The sequence below is a fragment of the Labrus bergylta genome, chromosome 5, assembly GCF_963930695.1.
Source record: "Labrus bergylta chromosome 5, fLabBer1.1, whole genome shotgun sequence".
Taxonomy (NCBI): domain Eukaryota; kingdom Metazoa; phylum Chordata; class Actinopteri; order Labriformes; family Labridae; genus Labrus; species Labrus bergylta.
The window spans coordinates 9,061,593-9,084,087 of NC_089199.1; the positions used below are offsets into that span (position 1 = coordinate 9,061,593).

The 22,495-nt window shown below is 40.4% G+C and overlaps 1 protein-coding gene across 2 annotated transcripts in view; it reads right to left on the bottom strand.

Annotated features, from left to right (window-relative positions):
* Positions 1-596: 596 nt before the first annotated feature.
* LOC109986214 (mitogen-activated protein kinase kinase kinase 12) overlaps positions 597-22,495 on the bottom strand; it is a 28,491-nt gene continuing 6,592 nt past the window's right edge. Inside the window, exons 1-14 of one of the 2 annotated variants that reach the window (XM_020636753.2) lie at positions 16,372-16,738; positions 13,683-14,224; positions 10,748-10,931; positions 10,395-10,586; positions 9,607-9,765; positions 7,630-7,788; positions 7,288-7,396; positions 5,372-5,481; positions 5,051-5,167; positions 4,346-4,483; positions 2,869-3,577; positions 2,192-2,259; positions 1,560-1,860; positions 597-1,354 (exon numbers count right to left, since the gene is read on the bottom strand). In XM_020636753.2, coding sequence (XP_020492409.1) covers positions 1,268-1,354; positions 1,560-1,860; positions 2,192-2,259; positions 2,869-3,577; positions 4,346-4,483; positions 5,051-5,167; positions 5,372-5,481; positions 7,288-7,396; positions 7,630-7,788; positions 9,607-9,765; positions 10,395-10,586; positions 10,748-10,931; positions 13,683-14,184 — 2,835 coding nt within the window. In that variant the 5' untranslated portion in view covers positions 14,185-14,224; positions 16,372-16,738 and the 3' untranslated portion in view covers positions 597-1,267. Of the gene's footprint in view, positions 1,355-1,559; positions 1,861-2,191; positions 2,260-2,868; positions 3,578-4,345; positions 4,484-5,050; positions 5,168-5,371; positions 5,482-7,287; positions 7,397-7,629; positions 7,789-9,606; positions 9,766-10,394; positions 10,587-10,747; positions 10,932-13,682; positions 14,225-16,371; positions 16,739-22,495 lie in introns of those variants that run through there. The other variant, XM_020636754.3, reaches the window with a different exon arrangement.

Here is a 22,495-nt window from a genome sequence, read left to right on the forward strand (position 1 = left end):
ACCTTTTACGTTTTCTTATCCTAATGTTTATGCTGCTGTTTTGTGTCTCCGTCGTTCACTTTTCTAAACCACAATCTTAAAATATCTAGCAGAAAAGTGTTTCTGCTTCTTTTTATTCTATGGATGATTCTATATTTGATTTTGATGAGTCTAATACTCTGATGAGCTGTAAACCCCCATATCTTTAGAAAGGGGCTTTCAAACTGATAAACACTGCAATACTGTTTTGTTGTTTTTACAAGCCTGTATGTCCCAACAGAACCCAGCTGTTGTTCTCTTGCTTTGTTTACAGGACACCACATTCTCTAACAGAGCAGACGTATTGCTTTTTTTTTTTTTTTTTCTTTGTTCGTCTTTTATCTGTGTTTCGATGCTTGGACATGAACAGCAGCTAGAGTACATTCTATCATCAATAAGCTATTTGAGGTTTAAAACAGAGTAGCGCCACCTAATTAGAAACGTCAGCACCTTTAAATTATACAATCTCACATTTTAAAAATTTGTTCATTTTACAACATCACATATTTACATTTGAACACAGGAGTAGAAAGTGGGAACATAATCCATGTTACAAATATAAATAAAAAAATGTAAACATCACAAATTAAGAATGTAAACAATATCATTGATTTCACTGTAAAAAAAAAAAAAACTAGATTAATCAGTGCATACTCTTTTAAAAGTAAATTTAGTATGACAATGATCAGGAGAAAATCAGTACGTTTCATAAATTAAGTGCAAGCAGCAACATCACAGGCTATGTCAGTAATGTCGACAAAACAACAAGAATAAATAAATGCCCTGAAAAGATTTTAGAATCACATCTGATGCATTGCTGAGAATGAAAATGACACATTTTGATAACGGAGATAAAAACACAAACGGACACAGAGGACGGTTAGAGACGGCCTCTGTCACTGAGGAGTCATTTGAAGAGTTCTTGCAAAATGATCTCAGGCCAGTTGCTATCAAGATCCATCAACTGAGCTTGTTCCCCAATTCAGTTTGCCATTATCGTGATGCAATTATCCTAAAGGGAATAGGATATTCTTTTGTTGCTTTCTTATTTATTTCTGAGGATATCATGAATTTGACAAGATTTATTTTTGTTCTTCCCTGTGGTGAAGGAAGCAGGCTTTCATTTCCTGCCTCTGTGCAATGTCCTTGATCATGACTCCATGGATTATACGGTCCAAAAAAAAAGAAGCAAAAGAGGCATTCACAGGCTGGATCTGCCCTCGTTTGAAGGGGCTGAGGTGCCTGGTTTTCACCAGTTGGTTGGAGGTTGGCTTGGTTCTGCGCTGCCTGAATGGTCCAGCTCTGCACTGTCACAGTCTGAGTCGTCATAGAGGCCCTGGTATGAAGGAACCACAAGAAGGATCTAGATTAAAGCAGCAGCAGAATCTTTCATTTTAAGTACAAAAAAAATATTCAGGCCTTTTCTCTGCATCTAATTATCCGTTACGTATGTTTTAGCATGTGTTAGCTGAACGTGACATGCCTCTTTAAAAAAAAGTCTATATCAAGTTCAATCTTTTTATTCACGCCCTGCAGCCTACCTCGTAATTATGGTCGTTAATAGCGAGCTGGGTTTTGACTTGACGCAGAATGGCCTCCTTCTCAGACATCCCGTCAGAGCCCAGCTGGGTCGGGTCAGACGGGTCGGCGGGAATCTCGGAGCCCTGAGACAATAGGTCATCGCTCTTGTCGTCCAGTCGCTCGTCGGTGTTGGTGCTGACAACGTCTGGTGTGCCGCTGTGGGAGTGGTCTGTGGTGTTTCCCTCCTCGCCATCAGACACAGACAAGTTCTCTGAGCTGAAGGTGGACAAGGACTGGCATTTGGACATGCTCACAGGACGTCTGAGTGAGAAAACAAGAGGATACGATGACATTAAGTAGTGTGGGTTAAAAGATTACACTGACCCACATGTAAACCAAACACACAGCAGTACACATTTTACTTTTGGGACGACAGTAGAGCTGAACATGAAGATAATACTTGCAAAATTGTTTAATGCACATTTTTACTGACTAAGTCTAGGTTAAATAGAACACCTCTGTGTGTGTGTGTGTGTGTACACCATGGGTTCTAGAATTATCTTTTGTTTGGTGTGAGATACATTCATTAGTAATACATTTATGCATAGCAACATACAAACAGTAGATCTAATAATAACTTAGTTTTTCTTACCGTCTCCTTGGCAATTCAACTTCACTGTCCACCTCTCCTTCTTCCTCCTCTGAGGACAGTCCACGTCTCTGTGGGTAAAATAAACAGTTTTCATTAAAACCTCAAGAGTTTGCTTGTTTTAGTAAACATGAATGATCCCAACCCCTATTTCTGATGAGATCCCTGAATCATCTCATAAGAAATTCCCATGATGAAATCATTAGTATAAACTTGGTACCACAAGGTGATTTTGAAAACAATGAATCATCAATGTCTTTTCCTAAATATACAAATTCATGACTTATATCAAACTCCTGTAACACATTTATACCCAAAACTGACACTGACAAATGAAGCCAAACTACTGATATGATTAAGCAACTGTACATAAGTGGCAGAAATGGAATTGAAGACTCTAGTTCTTCTCAGTTTGAAGACTTTTCCCTTTTTTTTATTCCGTAAGTACATGTTCTGTCCTGCAGCTGTATGCATTTTGCCTGAATGTACGCACACTGTACACCATAATGTACAAGACATTTTTTTTTTATTGTTCTTATTTGTTTTTTGTTTCACTGCCTGTTTTGGCCAAGACACTCAACAAAATATTTAATTTTAATCTAAATGGGGCTCTAGTGCTGGTTAATAAAAGGTTAAAAAAAAAAAGATGTTGCTTAACCAGGCCGAAGTTTGAGTCTCACCTGACTGCGTGTGACTGCTGCCCTGTAGAGCAGCGCTGCAGGAGTGAGGCGTTGACTTCTGGGTGAACGTGTGATCACTGTCCCCTCCTCCTTCTCTTCCCCATCGTGGGACACACGGGGGTTCCCGTGCGTGGGTGCCCTCCCTGCAGCTGCCCCCCTGCCGCATGGAGAATCAGGGCTGCTGGAGAACGGGATAGAAGCTGCATCTTCGCTGGGCGTGTCACTGCGTGGAGGTGTATCTGCGAGGTCATCAGTCCCTGCACCCACATCCGGCCCTTCCTCTGCACCTTCAGTCCTACTTTCCCCCAACCCGGCTGAGGCGCTCTGACTGCCCGCTCTGTCCAGCCCCGGCCTGAGCTGCCCCTTCCTCCGGCCTTCAGCCTCCAAAGTGGTTGAAATGAGATCCGGGCTCGAGGAGTACATCTTTTTGAGCAACAGGTCGTGCTGCAGGCCTCTGAGAGCTGCACTGGGGTCTAAGTGCTGTTTGCTGCTGGGAACGGAGGTGGTGGCGTTGACCATTGCTAATGAAGAAGAGAGAGTGGCCTTCAGCTGAGCCAAGTCCCCGCTGCTGCCTTTTCCAGCCTTCCTGTAGCGGGGTTTTCCTCTGCGTGACCGGCCAGGGGAGGTAGAGCCTTTGTTAGGAATTGTGACCTGGGTCATGGAAGAGTCCAGTTTGGGGAGGATGACCTCAGACTTTAGTAGGTCTGGCCTGGAATAGACAGTGAAAATATACAACAATACTTTTTAATACTACTTTTTTTACTACTTTTTACTACTACGTACCTTAATGTAAGCTATACATTCATAAATATATGCATTTAGTAAAATGTGTCATTATAAAGAAGAAACCTTGTAGTTTAAGGCTAGCTTGAATTTAGCTTCACTGTTTCATCAGCTGGAAAGTTGAATTTGGCTAAACTGTTTTTGTGTATTTAAGCTATCTATCAAAACTATATCAAAACTGTTGAAATACCATATTATAAGCTATCAAGCTAAACTTCAGAAAAATTAAAATTCTGTTAGAAGTATAAGCTAGCTGACTGAAAATTTCGATAAACTGTTGTAATATTGTATAAATTAGCAAGCTAGTTTAGTGTAAAACTTAACAGAGACAGCAAACAACTCAAACAGAAGTAAATCCAGCATTTATAGAGACTTAACGATGTGGAGTTTGTGATATTATTTTTGTGTGAGCATTTACAGCAGAACACTGGTGTTAATAGGATGGATCCATAATAAACTACAAGGCTCATATTCATAATAGGAGGAACATGCAACCCAGTTCAGGGATGTATCTTTTATAACTAACACACTTAAAAATAAAACTGGAGGTCCATACTGTATGTCACAGGTACAATTTAGACAATGTGATACTTATACGTATTGATTGATAGTTTTGGTCTTTTCATTGGATTTAAAATAAAATAAAGTATGTTTAACATACTCTTTGGGCTTAAACAATATTGAGCTGTCTCACCTCTTGCTGTGTGAGGGCAGTTTCTGAGGTACGTTGCGTTTCTTCATGAGTTTCTCCATGGAGTTAGTGGAGGCGGACTGTCTGGAGCTGGGGTGCTTGAAGCAGCCCGGGTACTTCTTGTCCAGTGAATGCTCCCTCCTGATGATTAAACACAGAGCCAATACTGGATTAATGGAAGTCAAGGAGTACTCAGCATGGCATAAGAGAGCTATTTTACACTGCAATGGCCCCGTGTGGCTGAATGTAATGACCATCCACTGCTGATGAGCGGCATTGATGATGAACGTTTCCCCGCTCTTCATTACAAAAGCACTACTTAACCAGTGTTGATGGGTAAAGCTATTGGAACAAAACATTTAAACAACTACAACTCTACTGTAACAGTGTGACAAAAAACAAAAACGTACTAACTGTGCCTTCTTGACAGAACATTGCTGTATCATGTTACTCTGATTGGGCTTTAGAAAGGCCTTTTCACTCCCAGCCCCCATACAATCTGACTGTAGTTTAGCATTTTTAAAAGAATAAATGTTCAGATATGAGAATTTTGAGTCAATCAAGATCACTTTATAGAGACCGGTTTTGAGATGAAAAGGTATTTTTAGTTCCTCAGCCACATTGAATTTCCTTTGATTACATGATCAAACAACAAAACAGAGAATATTTCTTTATATGAACAGGGAAAAAAATTGTAAGCATTCATACTTGAGCAGTTCTTTCTCTTTGTTCTCAAGCTGCAGCATGATGGCGTTGAGCTCCATGTAGAGGTTGTTGGCTCTCTCCAGTTTCCTCTCGTAGTGCTCCCGGATGTCGAGTGCATGTCTGTGTGGAGAAGGAAATTATATTTAAATACAAACACTTAAACTGCTCTACTTCTACTCTAATGAGAATAAAGTGTTTTCTGAACTGTAAGCCTATCCTCATCTCTTAGTTAGCCGTGTAGCTATTTTCTAACTCTTCTAACTAAGTGTTTAAAAGGTGGTCATCTCTTTTTTGTGTTTTTTGTGTTCCAGTTTCTTTGCCAACCTTAGTTCTTCTCGGCGTCGTTTGATCAGCTCCTCATCCAGCCTGTGAATACACGTCCCCTCGGACTTGATTTGCTCAAAGTGATGCCTCACCTCATCTCTCCACTCCACCTGAGAAAAATATTTAAAAAAAAACATCAGAGCAGGTTCTAATGACTTACTGATTACAGTCTGTAGTAAAATGGGCTCAGATTCTTTTAAATTACAAAATTTCCTGCCATTACTGTGTATGGAGTATGACTGTACTTAATTTGAGGCGTAATATGAAAACAAATCACATTAATAGCTAGAATAAACTTCACTGCACCTTCAGAGTGACTGAGTTTCGGGTGTATCATTGGGACCAAAACCCATTAAGCTGTCAGATGATAACCAATACAAAAGCAGAGAAACTGAACATGAACTGACATGACATGAACACACACAAAAAAGGCAGCGCGAGCATTTTCTTGTACACAGTGGAGCATGACAGCTGTTATCTGATACCCGTCATATCAAAGGACAAAGGAAGTCCAGATTTACGAGAGTGTGCATGCACATACGTGTGCATAGACTGCATGTGTGTGTATTTCAGCCTTCGCATGAGTGATGCTCTTCTTATTAAGCTAATGGACTCTGCGTACTCTCCTACATCTCCCATCCCCTCTTTTCTCCTCTCTCTCTCTCTCTCTCTCTCTCTTTCTCTGCTCTCTGCGCCCTGCCATTAAAGCAATCAATACACTCCAGCAGCAAATACTTCTTACTAACGTCACAAGAAAAATCCATTATGGGGCAGACAGGGGGAGGAAAGGAGAAAAAGGGAGAAATAAAGGATCAAGGATAAGTGGACAGAGTGAAAGAGGTTTGTATTTTGCATTATAAGAAATAAAGGGAGGAGACAGAGAGGAAGTGAATTTCATGTTAGTGTTTGTGTGCACTTGTGTGTCCTGATTATACATGCTTGAGTTATAAATGGATCTGTGGTTGTGCATGGATGAGTAAACACATCTCTTCCACACAATTATACTTCTTTAAGTCTACCGCCCTTCATCTGTTTGGGTTTGCAGTTATCCGAGACATTTTTCATTTTTCCTTCCCATCCCCCCACATTGTCACAGGCAGACACACACACCATCCTCCTCCTCTTTTCTCCTTCTTCTCCTCCTCCATCACACTGACCTTCTCAATTAGGCTGTGATATGATGGAGGTTGCAAAAAAGGCCCTCACATGTGTGACAGGGAACAAAGACCGAGGAAGCAAAAGTAATACGTTGTGATTGAAAGCACAGGTATTATTAGTGGGCCCCGGAGAGGCCAGGGGCCCCAGTGCAGCTGCACTGCCAGTAATATCTGCAGCAGACTGGAAACCAATGGTGGTGGTCTGACAGAAAATGTCTGCTGTTAACAGAAGATAATTGAAGACGCACACAGAGCTCTTGTGCGCCTGATGCCTGTTGATGTGTTTATTAGTTGAGAAGTTGTAGCTTCATTTTTTTCCTACCATTCATCAAACAGTGAGTGAACAGCAATGTCAACTGTTTTTCTGTCCACCTTCTCTTCGGTCTAAACAAGCTTTGAGAAGCAACATATAATGAGAAAAATGTTAATCTGAATTAAAGAGATGCCCTCATGGTTTAATGGATAGTTCAAGTCAAACTTTAAACAACAAAGATATCTCATTAAGTTTTGGCAAACATGTACATTATAACTATTTCACTGCCATTGTATGCTGACAAACATTGTGGTTAAAATAACACAACTCTGACATGATTAAATGAAACTAAAAAGGCAAGTAGTCACTGTAGTTTTTTTATCCTCTTGATCTCTCTAACTCAGTCTAAAAAATGAGCTTAAAAAACTCTTATCTAATTGAACCCATCCTGTACATGTCAATGAGCTGTTGTGTTTGTGCTGTGGACAGAGATAAATGCAGCTTACCTGAGACTGGAAGTATGTTTCTTGTGGCGTGCACAGGATGTCTGCTGAGGCGATGTCCAGGTGCAGGAGAATCTGTCGGAAGGAAGGCCTGTTTCTTGGCTTGCAGTTCCTGTGAACAAATTAAACCAATTTTTTATCAGTCATGAAGAAACACGGACCTGAGCGACCTTTCCTCTCATATAATCCTTCTCTTGTCCTTCTCTGGACAACTTTTCCCTCTCTCAGCTTAATTAAAGCTTTCAACTTCATTACATTCTCTTTGTGCTGATGCGTCAACTTTCTTTTTTCCGTATCCCAACTCAACCCTCTCTGCCGCCCCCCCCCCCCCTCCCGCCTGCTCACCAGCATTGCCTGAGAAGCAGTTTGAAGCTGTCTGGACAGCTGTCAGGTACAGGCAGCTGCAGACTGTTGTTGCCCACTCCCCAGATGATAGCCGAGGAGTCCACATCCTTATAGGGCACCTCTCCTGTCAGCATCTCCCACAGGACGACACCGAACGACCTGCGGAAGAGATTTAGCATCCTTACTATTCTGACAGAGGAATGAAGATGTAACATGACAGTATAAGAGGAAACATGACTAAAATATCACATTTTTGACTGTGCAGAAATGATTCTTTATATTTAGATTACCACTGTTTTCTAAGAACTGTAAAAAGCCTTTGATGCTTATACCTTACATGCAGCTGAAGTTTTATCAAGACTTAATATGTTACATAAATTGGGAACATGTGACTCTGATTTGATTCGTCATGTCTCTACAGCTCTCTGTTTCATTGATGACTTTCATCTCTTCCTGTGTTTGTTTGGGGTTCAACAGTGATGGCCCCAAGGGGAAGGTAACTAAGGAAAGTCTGTTGATGGTGACTCCTGTGTTGCCATGGGGACCAAGAACCGTAACCAAGGTACCAATAGCATCCATGCAGGGTCACGTGGGGGAAGAGGGATGTTGTGTTTTGATGAGTATTTTTAGATTCCTTCCATGTCCTTGTTTATGATTCATGATATTAACGCACAAGCAGAGAAGACTGTGATGGTATGAATCAAATATACGCTTTGAATACCATGATGGATAACAGCAATGCGACTTGACTTGAAGTTCAGAAATGTAAATAACGATTCATGTGTCATTCCTGTGTGACTAACTGCAGTTCAACTTCAAGTATTTTCCAAAGGAACTGGACTGGTTGACGTTTCACGTTTCAAGATTGGAGGTGAAACGTCTTCAAGATTTTCAACCAGTCCAGTTACTTTGGATCAAGCTTTAAATTTACCATGACCTGGATGACTAAAAACCCACACAGACAACTTCAAGTATTATCATTTTCATCCTAGGACAGAAAAATGTGTTTATGTTCGTTGTGACATAATTTGAGATTGATCATTTTTTCCACAGAACTGGAGGCTGTATAACCAAATAAAGCCACTTCTTGCTCTGCTACATTATGACATGAAATGTAATAATAGCATTCATGTGTTGTTATGTTGTTGTGCACCTTTTGATTTAGATATCGATATGTATGTTTTTAATTCTAATTCTGCGTTAAGGATTACGCTCATAGCCTTTCATTTTTTTTTGGTCTAGTAATTGAAGGTATCGTTTCTTTTGTCTCCTTTTTTTCTTGTATAAAAATGTAATATAATAAATAAACTGAATATATATTGTTGAATTGTATTTAATTCTGTTAAAGTTAAGTTCTACCCCTTTAATTTTAGTATTAATCCTTGTATACAAGATAATACTTGACAACAGCTTCTCCTCCTCTGAGTCACTCTCTGTTGTGTGGACTAGTACAGCATTTACATAAGTTTAAAGAAAACTCTGAAGTATACAGCCATGTTTTTTTTTCCTTTTCTTTCTGCATCAAAAGCTTTTTAATCCTGTTTTCACTTCTCTGCTAATGCACTGCTGGCTCTGGGCCAAACCCTCTGCAGGCTTTGGAAGGTTATTCCAGCCTCTCCTGAGCACTGCAGCATCTGGCAAATCAATTATTAAATTAGCCTGCGTTCCTTTCAGGACGGAGAGGAAGAGTGATGGAGGGATGCAGGGAGGGAGAGACAGGAGGAGGATGTATTGAGGAGGGGGAGGTCGGGGCTTAACACAGGGCAACCCATCAGATATGGCAGAGGCCCTATAGAGTTTCATGTAATGAGATATTGGACATATTACTGAATAGATTTTCTGGAAATAAGATCCTGAGCTCCATACTGTAGTAGACTGTAACTAATGAGATGTTATGACGGATAAGACAGACCATAATAATAACTGTAGTGGTCTCACAGAGCAGAGTGGACAGTACAAAGGGGTTAGAACACCTACCATATATCCACCTTCTCTGAGACAGGTTCGTTGCGTATCACCTCAGGAGCCATCCAGGCCACCGTACCGGCAAAGGACATTTTTGTGCTCTTGTCACTGAGCTCTTTGGACGTGCCGAAATCAGAAATCTTCACTGAGTCGTCATACGTGATTAGCATGCTGAAATGAAAAATTGAACACAAGGTTTAGCAATATGTCTTGTAACAAATGGATCAGTAGTGTGCAGTATATTTCAGAGTTGACATTTGAACCTTAATTAAAGCATCTACATATCGGCCAATTCATTATATCTATGTAACGCTAGGGTTCCCAACCTTTGGGTGGGGATTATGGAAATGATTAAATGAATAATAAAGAGAAAAAATATGCATCTGCTACACAAAATTATGTTGTTTTTTTTATGGACTCCATGTCTTAAACTGGATAATTTGATCACTTTTTGGTGGCATAAGTGCCCAAATTAATGGATGGACAAAAAGATTCAATCTATAAAGTGGGGTTGGGAACATAAATGGTCAGACATTGTAGTTCTCAACATCATAACATCTGAGGTTTCATACCTGACAGATGAAGAAGGAAGAGCACAATAAGGCCCGTTATTTCTAAACTTGAGACTTCTCACTGCTTAAAATTTAAATCTCCTGCAAAATGTTGACGCTATTGACTTTGACGAGACAAATGGTATATGTTTTTGAACTACACCAAGCAGCTTCATTAGCTATTAAGCAACCTGTTTGCGTGAACATCATGATTTCCACTTGAATGACACAGCTGTATATAAAACTCACTTTGGTGACTTGAGGTCTCTGTGGATGATCTTGTGGAGGTGAAGGTAGTTCATCCCCCCTGCGATGCCCATGGCCCAGTCCATGAGCAGGGACGGGTGGATCTTCCTGCCCGCTCTCAGCACCTCATACAGCTGACCCTGAGCACAGTACTCCATGAGGATGCAGTAACATGGAGCCTGGGTGCAAATACCCCTGAGAGTGTACAGAAGTAATCACAGTATGTAATGAATAGACAGTGTCACATATACATCTTTGGGTATATAATTCACTTCATAATATATAAAGACATTAGATTAAAAAAAGCTCTTTTTTACTGTAAAACATAAAATCATTAAAAGATCATTTCCACTAACTTGAAGGTGATGATGTTTGGGTGTTTGAGCTTGCGCAGGTGTTTGATATCCGTCTCTTTGATGTTTCGTACTTTCTTTACGGCCACTTCCTGTCCGTGCAGTTTGCCCAGAAAGACGGCACCCTGAGCTCCACTACCCACCCACTGAAGGTCAGATATCTCCTCAAAGGGGACCTCCCACGCCTCTGAGATTGGGAAAAGAGAAAGGGGGGAAGTAGATAGGTATTTCAATAAATACAATTACCTCAGCTGCAAACTCATATTTTTAGCTCGATATGTTAACTAAACACCAGACCATGTTTAAGAACATAATAACAATAATAACATATATTCTTTATGTTGTTAATATCATAGCATATAATTTATCTCAGTAAACTTACACTATTTATTGTTATGGTTAGTTTTGCTATATCCTTGCCTAGTAACTTTATGGAGTATGTAGTGGACTTTTACACCACTCTTTTTATACTTCAAAGGAATACATTATTTTGAAAAATTCATTTTCTGCTTCTTTTTTTTTAGTAGAGTTTGAGATAAAAAGATTGATAACACTCGTGTGTCAATTTACTATTAAGCTATAGCTAGCATCTTGTTAGCCTAACTCGGCATGAAGACTGGAAACAGAATATTTGCCATAAAGACATGAAAGTGATATAAACCTTTTCATATATCTCCCAAAATGAAATTGACTGAAGATTTGTCCTAAAATTAAAGACTGAAATTAAATTCATGGTTAAATCTGGATGTGAAACTTAAGTTAGAGGCAGCTCCACAGCAGCAGGCTTAGCTTTTTGGCAAAAGTTAGCTATACCCTGGGTCTAACAGTCATCACAGAGTCCAGGTTGATATCTTGTTCTGTAGTTGAACCTCACCTTAACCTAAGACTCAGGCTATGCAGGCAGACAGACAGGGAGCTCTAATCTCCAGTGAGTAATTCTCCCTCAGCCTCCTAAATCCTGCTTAGTGCCATTGTGGGGCTGATGCGAAACAGGGGTCCAACGCTCAGGAGAGGGCTGGAAGAGGGAAGGGATTTGGGAGCCTAATGTGAATGTACGCTGAATAGGGAGGTGGAGGGCTACTAGTGACGTTAGTTGTGGTTGAAGCTGTGTGTAAAGAGAAACAAAAAGGAAGGGGGATTCCCAGTGGGTCAGCAGGGGTCCATGTGGCCAAAGACAGACTATTAATACAGAGAAAATGTACAGCCTGCTCTGCTGCTGTTCCTCACCCGAGAATGGCAGATTTAGACCCATTTATCATATTAATAAGGGATGAAATGAAATATTTATGTTCTCCAATAACAGATTGAAGACCCAATCTCTAATGAGCCCCTTAAATGTCCCCCAGTACGGACATAAGGACACATCTTACACACGAGAATAATGCCAGGTCTGCTTTGTTTGATCTTGTAAAATAAAATGAAGAAATTGAGAGCATCGCCAGGCCCCCCGCTGTCCTTGAAAATCAATACAGGATTGACATTTTTTCTTGCTTTCTTTTGTGCTGCATTGTGCCTTCAAATCAAAGCTTAAGAATAGAACATTTTGATATGGCAGACAGCTTTTCAGTGGCAATACCCCTATTTATTTCACTTTTATAATATCTGTTTTGCTCTTGTCATGCTGCACAGAGGAGGATAGCAGCAAGGTGCAGATGGATGGGAGTGATAAGGGCACCGGATGAAAAGGAAAGGAAAGGAGACAATGAGAGATGGAAAGAAGGAGGAGGAGGAGGGGAGCGGAGAGTGGAGATGTGGAAGTCAAATTGGTGATAAAAAATCAGAAGGCTATAAAGACAAGAGACGTATAAATCTGTCACCTTCAAGTTTGAGTTATGGTACGGTATTTATTTTATCCAGTTTATTTTTGGCATCTTATCTGACTTTATATGTTTTTTTTTGTCAGAGCAAAAAGATATTAACTGCTCCTATTTGTTGGTGTGTTTATGTGTGCATCCTAGTACACATACGTGTGTGTGTGTGCGTGTGTCAGGTTTGCGTTAATAGAGATGAGAGGAGCAGGGTCAGAGCGTGGCCATACATAATTCATGAGGCAGATTTGGCAGAGGAGTCCCAGGGGAGATCTGCGCTATTGTAGTGGCTGCAGACATAAACAACACAGCGTCACAGGGAGCTAGTTTCATTAAGGGGGTAGGTGGGAGTGGGAGGAAGGTGGGGGAGAAAAAAAAAATCAGGGTACAATAAGCCCCTAACAGCTTTGATAGAGTCTCTCTATGGCTGCAGCTCCTTCACGTCAAGGGAAGTGTTTGTTTACAAGATGGCCTTTGTGGGAGTCACTCTTTACAAGCCGTTTAATATAATTAAACTGGGTAATATAATACAATTCATTATTTTTTAATCTTAAACCATTCACACTGTCCTCTTATCCCTTAGATTCTTCGTTCATTGTTGTACCCCATAGTCTACAGATTTAAATTCCTGTCTTTAATACTCTATCTTGGCCCATTCTTGCTTCACTTTTTCATTTGGATTTATCTACTTTTATTAATTTCTAAGGAAACTAAGGTACACACTCAAACACATGCTCACACATACACACACTAGTCTCAAATTCACTGTAATCATGTTTTGTTTGTTTGTTTGTTTGCTGGCTATTAGTCCGATGATTTATGTACTAATAATGTGTTCTTTGTCTGTTATTTATTCACATCTGACATGTTTCAGTTATTTTTAAATGTTGCTCGTGATTAAGTATAGTATGCCATCAGTTTTTTTCCCCCTTGCTATCTGCTCACTGTATGTTTCTACATCTGTCCCATTTTATGGACTCATTTCCTTCATTAAGTTTATCAAAAAAATCCTGACTAAGATCAAATGGAAGCGAAATGGTTCCTGTTATAGGAAAACTAAAAGAAAACATTCATTGTGATGAGAGTTTTTTTTGCCTTTAAGTTGAGATGTATTTGACTAATACACTTACCATCCAGGTTGTGCTTGTGCTCTGTGGAGTAAGCTTTCCCAATCATAGTCCAGACAGGCCGCAGACACCCAAACAGCCCTTCCAGAAACCCTCCTCCCCCTCCTGACTGGCACTGTAACCTGGCGTCATCCGCATGGCTCCGTACTACACTGCCGTCCACATCCTGTCCCTGTCCCTCCGTCATCCCAGGACTCCCATCATGCTCATGAAGCTTCAGTACGCTGTTGGCAAAGTGCTCCTGTTGTTCCTCGCCTGGCGTCTGGTTGTGTCCGGGAGTCTGACCCTCTCCTCCACCTCCTCCTCCTCCACCCCCAGACTCGACAGCCCCTCCAGTGTCTATAGATAGGACATTGCGAAGAACGCACTGGGTCGGGGTCAAGTCCATTTCAGGGGTGCAGGGTGTCACGGCATCGAGGGCGCGGAAGGATGGGGGATCAGAGAGAGGTGAGTTGAAGCCGGAAAGAGACGGAGAGGGGGCACGAGGTTCGTGAATCAGCGCCATGGGGGCTTGTGGGCATCAGCGGAATGAGAGAACTGGGAGTCTTGATGGAGAAAGATAAACAGAAACGAGGAGGAAACTATTATAAATCAAATCAAGCACTCAATCAAATCATTCTTATTTATAAAGCAACAAATCACAACAAATGGTATCCCTTGAAAATGTACATGGAGCAGGTCTTGGCGATACTTGTAATAATATTTTTACAGCTATTTGAATCCATTTTAGAAAAATCACTTGGCAACAGATGCAAGCAGATCCAAAAAAGCTCAACCAGAACCAGACTCATAGACAGCAATCTGCCGCAGCAATAAAGGTAAAGTCTTTCTCTTACATTTAAAAAGCCAAAAAATGCTAGTTTGGCTCAATATGGGCTTTGCAGGAGAGTATCACTTTGTGAAGATGATTCTTTAGGCCTCCTTTAGGTTGAAGTTTTGGCTGAACTGAGCTATAATAAAAAGGCAGAGGAACATGCATCAATCGACGACTAACAAATCGAGGTAGGCAACAAGGTCCTCGAGGTGTGATCAATAAATACACTTTCATGCTCCTCGCTATGCTCCTCTGGATACAATCCAATTTTTGTTGTCTAGTGTCAATTAAAATGAGCTTTGTAGCTTTCAATAAAAATGTACATGAAGGACTGGGTATGGGGTGTGTTGTAAAGGACACATTTCTAGGAGTCAATTAAAACATCATCAGCATAGAAGCGAAAAAAAATCACTTGCACGTTTCAAACAACTCTGAAATAAAAATGTACTGCTTTCTGGTTATTTTTGTCAAATGAAATACAGATAAAGATATGAGTAAAGTGTTTTTAACCGTACATGTGGCTAGTGATCAGGATGAGTCATCGGTTATGATCACTGAAGATATCAAATCAATACTACAAAGTGAAACACGAGACAGGATGTGTGGATGAAGGATAACAGGGTAGCCTGTGTGTACCATAAATTATTGAAAGCCTCAGATAGGCACTAGCTTTGATAAAGAGAGCAAACCCCCTTTCCTGTTTAAACTTGACAACCATGTGTAGGTGCCGCAGCATCTTAATGATGAGGAAAACCAATGTTGTGTAGGGAGAATGGTGCCACAGCTGGTTATTTACATCCTCCACTAGAAGCATCACTGGTATGTTAAAATGGCTGAGATCAGATGATCGAGAGAAATCTGCAAGGCCTCTTCAAAGCTTGTCATTTCTCCAAGGACGCCAGCATACATGCTCGGCTGAGAGTGAAAATGCATTATCTCTTGTCAGAGCCTTTTCAAGTGATCCACTCTCCCTTAGCTTTCTCTGACAGAAACAAGTAATGGGCTTTACCTGCTGTGCAAAATGATGATACAACTCAAAACCCTGACCAGTACTAAGATGTTCTCTTGTATGGCATCTGAGACAAAACAAACACGTTTTCTTTCCTGGTGTTCATTTAGTCGTTGTGCGTGGCAATTTAGGTGTCTTACATTTAATTGAAGGTCATTTAAAAAAAAAAAAAAAAAACATAAATACATGTACTTATTGAGATTATTATAATGATACTGTGCCAATTACTCTCACTTTCATAAATATGCATGCATCTGGTATGATCAGCTGACTGCATCTTGATACCACTACCTGGAGCAGTATAGCCTAAACATCAAGCCTGTAATTCATAACATGGGAAGAGGAAAATCACATGGATGCTCCGCAACAAGACAAACACAAGCTGGAGGATTCATTAACCAAACCCACCCCCTTGTAAGGCTCAAAGTGTGGAAAAAAAACATTCTCATTATAATTTTCAGCGCAGAGAGAAAACTAACCACTGAGACACATCTGGTGTCTGAAACCTGGAATAATCACAAATCATTCACATCCCACTGCCTCCTGTCTGTTAATAGCCCTGCACTGGCTCTTATTTCTGGGTATCAGCTGCGGAAGAAGCAGCAGCATGAGCAGGAGGAGGCTACGGTCTGATGCAGGCCGGTGCATTGTGGATGTGTCGGAGGGGTTTCATGTGCGCATCATCGCTTCTCCTCGCACCTCCTGCGGTTAAGATGCACCTTGAAGCATCACTGACACACAAGTCACAGCTAGGCTATACTCTTGAAATCTACAGTCCAATAACCAATACGTTCAAGGGGGTTAGATTAGCTGCCATTTCTCGCTGCTGATGACGCTAAAACGGTGCCAATATAAAAAATAAATCCTACCTTAGTGCTGACAGCTGACCTCCATCGTTCGTGACTGCAAAATCGTATTCCACGGTGTATTTCTAGGAAGATTTAAATTCTAATGAGCGTAACCTTAAAACTGTCCTTGTCTGCGTTTTAACGTGAAATCGGCATCCACGCTCTTTCCTCGTCGTTCTTCTCTCTGCATCCAGTGAGCTTCCTCCACCCTGAAGATCTGCGTCTCTCCACCTGCGCGCAGCAAACACGGACACAGCTCGGTTCGCTTGTTTTCCTACACCTCCTCCACCTTCTTTACCACTCTCCTCTTGAGGATGCGATGTGCGCACACTCAGGAATCCATATACAGGCTATCTCACCTATAGTAAACACGACTGGAGAGTGAGAGAGAGAGAGAGAGAGAGAGAGAGAGAGAGAGAGAGGTGTGGGAGGGATGGAGGATGGGGAGGGTGGGGGCAGTGTTGTGGTCCTCCTATCAGAGCAGAAATGCGCCGTGACGAGCTCAGCCCGGTGAGACACGGGACAACAACCGCAGGTAAACGGGCTTCTGTGAGCGTGAGGCTACTCTCGAGAAGGGGAGGGGGGGGAGGTTGGGTCGACCGGTCGGCCTGTGAGGTGATCAAAATGATGTCATTCCAAAAGCATGCAGCATTTGAGTGGACAGCACCGTGTTAATACTTTCAAACCCTGTTAATGCCCTCTGTGTCGAGTGTAATTGGTGCATAATCTGTGAGCACGGTCTGCCACAGAGGGGACACGAAGGAAGGGCGTTTTTTCTGTTTTATAATCGTCTCCAATCTCTGCTGACCCATTTCTCTCCGAGAGGACGAGTGGGACAGCTCAGGACCTAAATGGGACTTTCCCCAGGCGTGATTTCTCTCCCTTGGTGACTTCAATTAACCTGAATGAAATAAAATATCACTCTAATATGAAAAGCTTTCAACACAATCTTATTTTATGTGTAAAAATCATAACGAAAGCAATGCCCCCCCAGATCATTTATATTCAGAAAATGTATACTATTGAGTCGAGTATAAAAAATCATGCAAATTGGTCTTACAAGACACCATAAAGACAAACATTCAGAATGGTGCATTTTCAAGCAATACAAGTGGCTTTCCCATGTCATTACCAGTAGGCCTACCTTATAGCTTCTGATAAAATGGCCCAGAACTACTACCACTGTTTTTGTTTCAGAGCTTCAAAAGAACAGCTAACAAGGTGCCTAATGCCAGTTTTAGATAACTAGTCTGCAAAGAATTTTCCCATGAAAAATCTACATTTAATGGTCATCTTTTGAATTCAAGTTTACAAAGGTTAAAACTCAAAATAAAGAAGTTTCATGTAAAAAAACAAACAAACAAAGAAACTAACAAGGGTTTTTTACAAACAAGAAAGGCCGACAGTATCTGCCGCTTCTGTTTATATCCACTACGCTGCTTGTTTCTAGTCACCCAGGATTCCACAGTAGCCAGGTCATAGACAATGAAAGCAATCAAGAAATCCATACAGGGTTACTAATATAGTTAATATAGACAATGTCTATCAGCTAATACTCATCAGATCGGTAAAAAGAACAACATATTCCAAGGCTACACAGCCTGATTCAGACATTTACAAGCTTACCAAGCACAATCAGGTTCTTACAAATGTATATCCTCAATAAAATGCAAAACATCACATACATTTTTTTTTTCATAATAGCAAGGTTTGAACAATGTATCGAACATAAAATAAGTTAAATCATCCTATAGCATAGCATTACAAAATAAATTGTGACTTACTTCTTCCAAATTGTACATCTGAAAGATTAATGCCAAGGAAAACCTGCTTGATTAATGGATGTATGTCAGTGCAACTCTGCAGGCCAACCAACAAGAGTCAAACTATTTATCTTTTTGAAGACGTGTGTTTGTGTAACAGCTGGGACTCCCATGTCTGAGCTGCATATTTACTGACAGTCTCACTGCTTGTAGCTATGTGACCCTTTTTGAGAGCTAAATCCAAATCCAGCACTTATCTCCCAGATTAAGCTCGTGTTGGGTTTAAACCCCAACGATGACCTCATCGTGCTGTTTGCAGACAGCGGGGAAACCCCAACTAATGCTCAAAATCCTGAACACTAGCTATGAACTCAAAGCATCCTTTTCTTCTTATCCTTGAAGGGCTTTATTAAAAAGTATGAAAAATTGACAGTGTTTTTGCCCAGGTGTGTTAGCTCCAGTGAAATAACAGCAAATACGGATGGTTTCTGTTTTCATTTATTTATCTTGTGAGTCATTGCTTGCCTTCTGCTGCTTCCACATGAAGGCTGTCCTAATGAAAAGAGTATTTTCAGAATCAGAATCAGTATCAGAATCGGGTTTCATTGCCAAATACATTTACACATACAAGGAATTTGACTTGGTGTATTGGCGCTAAACAATTAACAAGGAAGATCGCAGAACTAGCAACAACTTAAATAATACAGTATAGGAATCTATTACAATATAGATAATAGAATTTAAAAATGTAAATTATGAAATATAAAAAATTAAAAACACAAAATGTACAAAAGGTGCAATGTAGGAGCTGTGTGGTGGACTATGAGTGAAAAAAAATCTTACAGTGTATGTAACCTACTCACAGAGTGCATGTAAAGAAAATACATTTAAAGTCCAGTGGGCGTTAATATAACGCATAAAGAACAGTTTCATCATTCGCATTACTTTCCTTTCTGTCTATGGTAGAGTTATGAGAAGCATTGTAAAAAGCAGAATTTTGTAAGTTATTCCCTTTCCGCCTACCTGAAAGAAAATAGAGAGCAACAAAAGCAAGTAATTAAATGTTTAACTAATTTTCAGCGGCTTACTCTAACAATGTAACAGTGGGACGCCATTAGAGTCACTGCATTTATGAAAATGATTTTTTTTTGTCAACAACTGACTTAATGATTTTGTTTCAATTTTACAATTTAATGGACCATTATCTTGGCGCTCTTTAATAAATATTCAAGGAGCTCTAGCCAAAAATTGGATTATGAATGTTTAATGCTGGTTTTAATATCACATGAAATAGAGACAGTGTGCAGAAATCAGCAGCTTTAATCATTCTTGCTGTTTTATGCCATCCACATCTATGAGTCCCTTCCCTACACTGACTTGAGGCAGTCCAAATGGAGCTGAGCTTCGTCTGTTCTATTTCAAACTTTGTTCATGATTTATTTATTGGTGCTTGTAGATGGAGAAAGGCTCATCGTCAGGGATGTTCAGTCCTCTGAGGGTCCATGCTGCTGCCTCTTGATGTCCAAAAACACAGCTTCTGCATCTGTTGTGGTTACTCCAGCAGAAGGAACGCCGCTGGGTATCACTCTTTAACAGTTAAAAAACTTCAACTATAAAGCAACTGTCTTCTAAGAATATGTTTATTAGAAATTACAGTAATTTAGAAAGACTGAACTGAATGACTTTGGATTCAACATGGTAACATGCATTTAACATTTAAAAAAAAGAGAGATGGAACTAAGATTTATTATCACTGATTCATCTGCTTATTTCTTTCAATTAATAAAAGAAATGGGAGTTAATCTTTTAGACTAAAAAAACAAAGAAAAGGTAATACAATCTCATTACAATGTCCAAGAGCCCAAAGTGACCTTTTCAAATTCCTCTGTTCAAACCACAATCCAAAACCCAGAGGCTCTTACTTTTTACACTGAAAAGTAATGGAAACGATAACTGGTAATTAATTATCCAAATAACTGCTGATAAGTTAGACTTTTGAGTGATACATTATTTGTTGCGTCTCTAAGGGACTCCTTTAAATTCGAGTTGATAACATTAGTGGTATTAGCCTCCATCACTGCTCTAAATGCAGCAACAGGTACCTGCAAGTTAAACTTAGTTAGCTAGTCAAGGCACTGAATACCATAACAATTTGGCCCTAAAAAAACATCACTGGATTAAAGAGACTTGCTAGCAGGGAGTGAAATGTTAGAGCTAGAAAAATGGCTGTAATCAGGGTTTTCCGGCCATATTATGTGTCATGTTTACTTGTATGCAAGGGTACTTGTTATGGGTTGGTGGCTGATGTAAAATGCTGCATTGTTTGGCATTATGCCTCATAATCTGTAGGAGGGAATTAACAGAATCCTGTGCAAGATGTCGAGAGGAATGCAGTGTGTGTGTGCATGTGTGTATACATGCATGCTGTATGAGTGTACGGCACGTTGTGAAAGGCGCAGTGCCAAGTGGACACAGATTGTCCGGTTTAGGGGGAAGGGGGTAGAGTAGAGGTGTGTGTTTGTGTGTATGTGTGTGTTGGTATAGGGAATGAGGGGGAGGGTAGCTTCTGGCTTTTTGGAGAGTCTATTTATGGATCCTCGTCAAGAGCCCTTATGTTAGTCATTGTCACTTTCACTTGCACATTGCTGAATAGACGGCCAATCATCAAATCCACTCAACTCTCTTCCTAAAGGGAACATGCACAAAAGAAGCAAATATAATTGGCTCTCTGCTTCAACATTATATTGACTGCAGACCAACAGCAAAACATGCCTCATTGAGGCATCATTTTAGATTATGCAAGAAGATGGGTAATCAGTGAATTTCTTTTTGTCTGCGGTTCGATGGAGAAAACCCTGTACCCCGTCTGTTTTGGGAAGCTGACATTCAAAATCAATCAAGCTGCCACTCCTTTGCATTTGATCTACATTGTCCACTGATGGGATTCATTAAAATTGGCGCCTACCATTATTGGAGGAAGCGTAAGAGGGTTGAAGGGTAGAGGATTCTCCATTTCAGCAAGATGATCTCACCTCCTGTCTGCAGCTCAGGAAGAAGACTTTTCATTCATAAATTTATCAATTCACACACATGTACATATAACCACACACTCACACTGCCAACATAACACCCCCCCCCCCCGGATGCCTAGAAGACAGTTGGGCCAATGAGGCAATATTCAAGTGAGATCACTACCCAACACTAGGTTTCCTCTTTCCGCTTTTATAAATGCTTGATGCACATTATCACTCAACCTTCCTGAATAACAGCACCATAAACTCAGGAGTATAAAGATGACATCATGTTAGAAAAGTGTCCAAATACTTTTTGGATTAAACAAAAACAAATTGATGTACAATTCATCAACAAACAAGTCATTTGCTTGGCCCTTGGAGGCCATGTAAACAAGTTGCTAACAAAACACTGTCATGGAGTTTAAAATTGACTGCCATTATAAACATTCATTTCTTTAAAACAGTAATCTGGCCAAATGAGAAATCAGAATCAGAATCTTGGAATGCATTAGATAACATCCGCCATGGAGTGATGGGGAATAATTGGAGACTCCAGCAGTTAGTTACAAAGAACTTCCAGCCAAGACTTTGTTTTTAGAGCGTTGAAATTGTTTAAAGTCGGGCTTCAAACTTGAAAAAGGAGAATAGAATTGGAGCTGAGAGGGGATGTTATCAGTCGAGCAGATTATTGTGATATAGTGTATAGTGATTTTTACAACTTTTTTACAACTTTTCTTAACAGTGGGTGGTGGTGACAAGATGGTGTCACCCACTATTGAGGCTGGTGGCAGTGCTCTGCTTCAACCCAGACTCGAGTTATTGATTCTACTGTAGAGGCAGCTGAATGTGAGCAGCACTTGAGTCCAGGACAAATGTCCCGGTGACAAGAGTCCAGGGGACAAAAAAAGAAGTGTATCGCATCGTATGATATCCAAACCTAAAAAGAAGCCGACCCCGAAAAGAAGGGCAGAGTTAATGTTAGCGACGGCTTGGCTTGCAGCCCCTCCTAACGTTCCGTGTCCAATGAAGAGAGTTGGAGAAACTCAGATTTTAAAAAAATGAAGATGCTTTGTGTTGTGTTTTCAACAGTTCTAATGATCTTTACTTTTAATTTGAAAAAATTCAACTTTGGAATGTGCGATAACAAAACACTGATTTCTGACATTTTGCTTTAGCTAATGCTAACAGGCAAAGCTAGGAGCACACTGTTTCTCTACGCTGCTGCTACACAGCATCTTTCTTGTGGCAGCCATAATACATGTGATGGCTGTGTAGGCTACTGTTTGGAAGTAGATCAAATAATTAAACACATGGGGGACTGATAAATCATTAGATCTGTTTTGTGCATTGATTGCTAACTCACTTAAA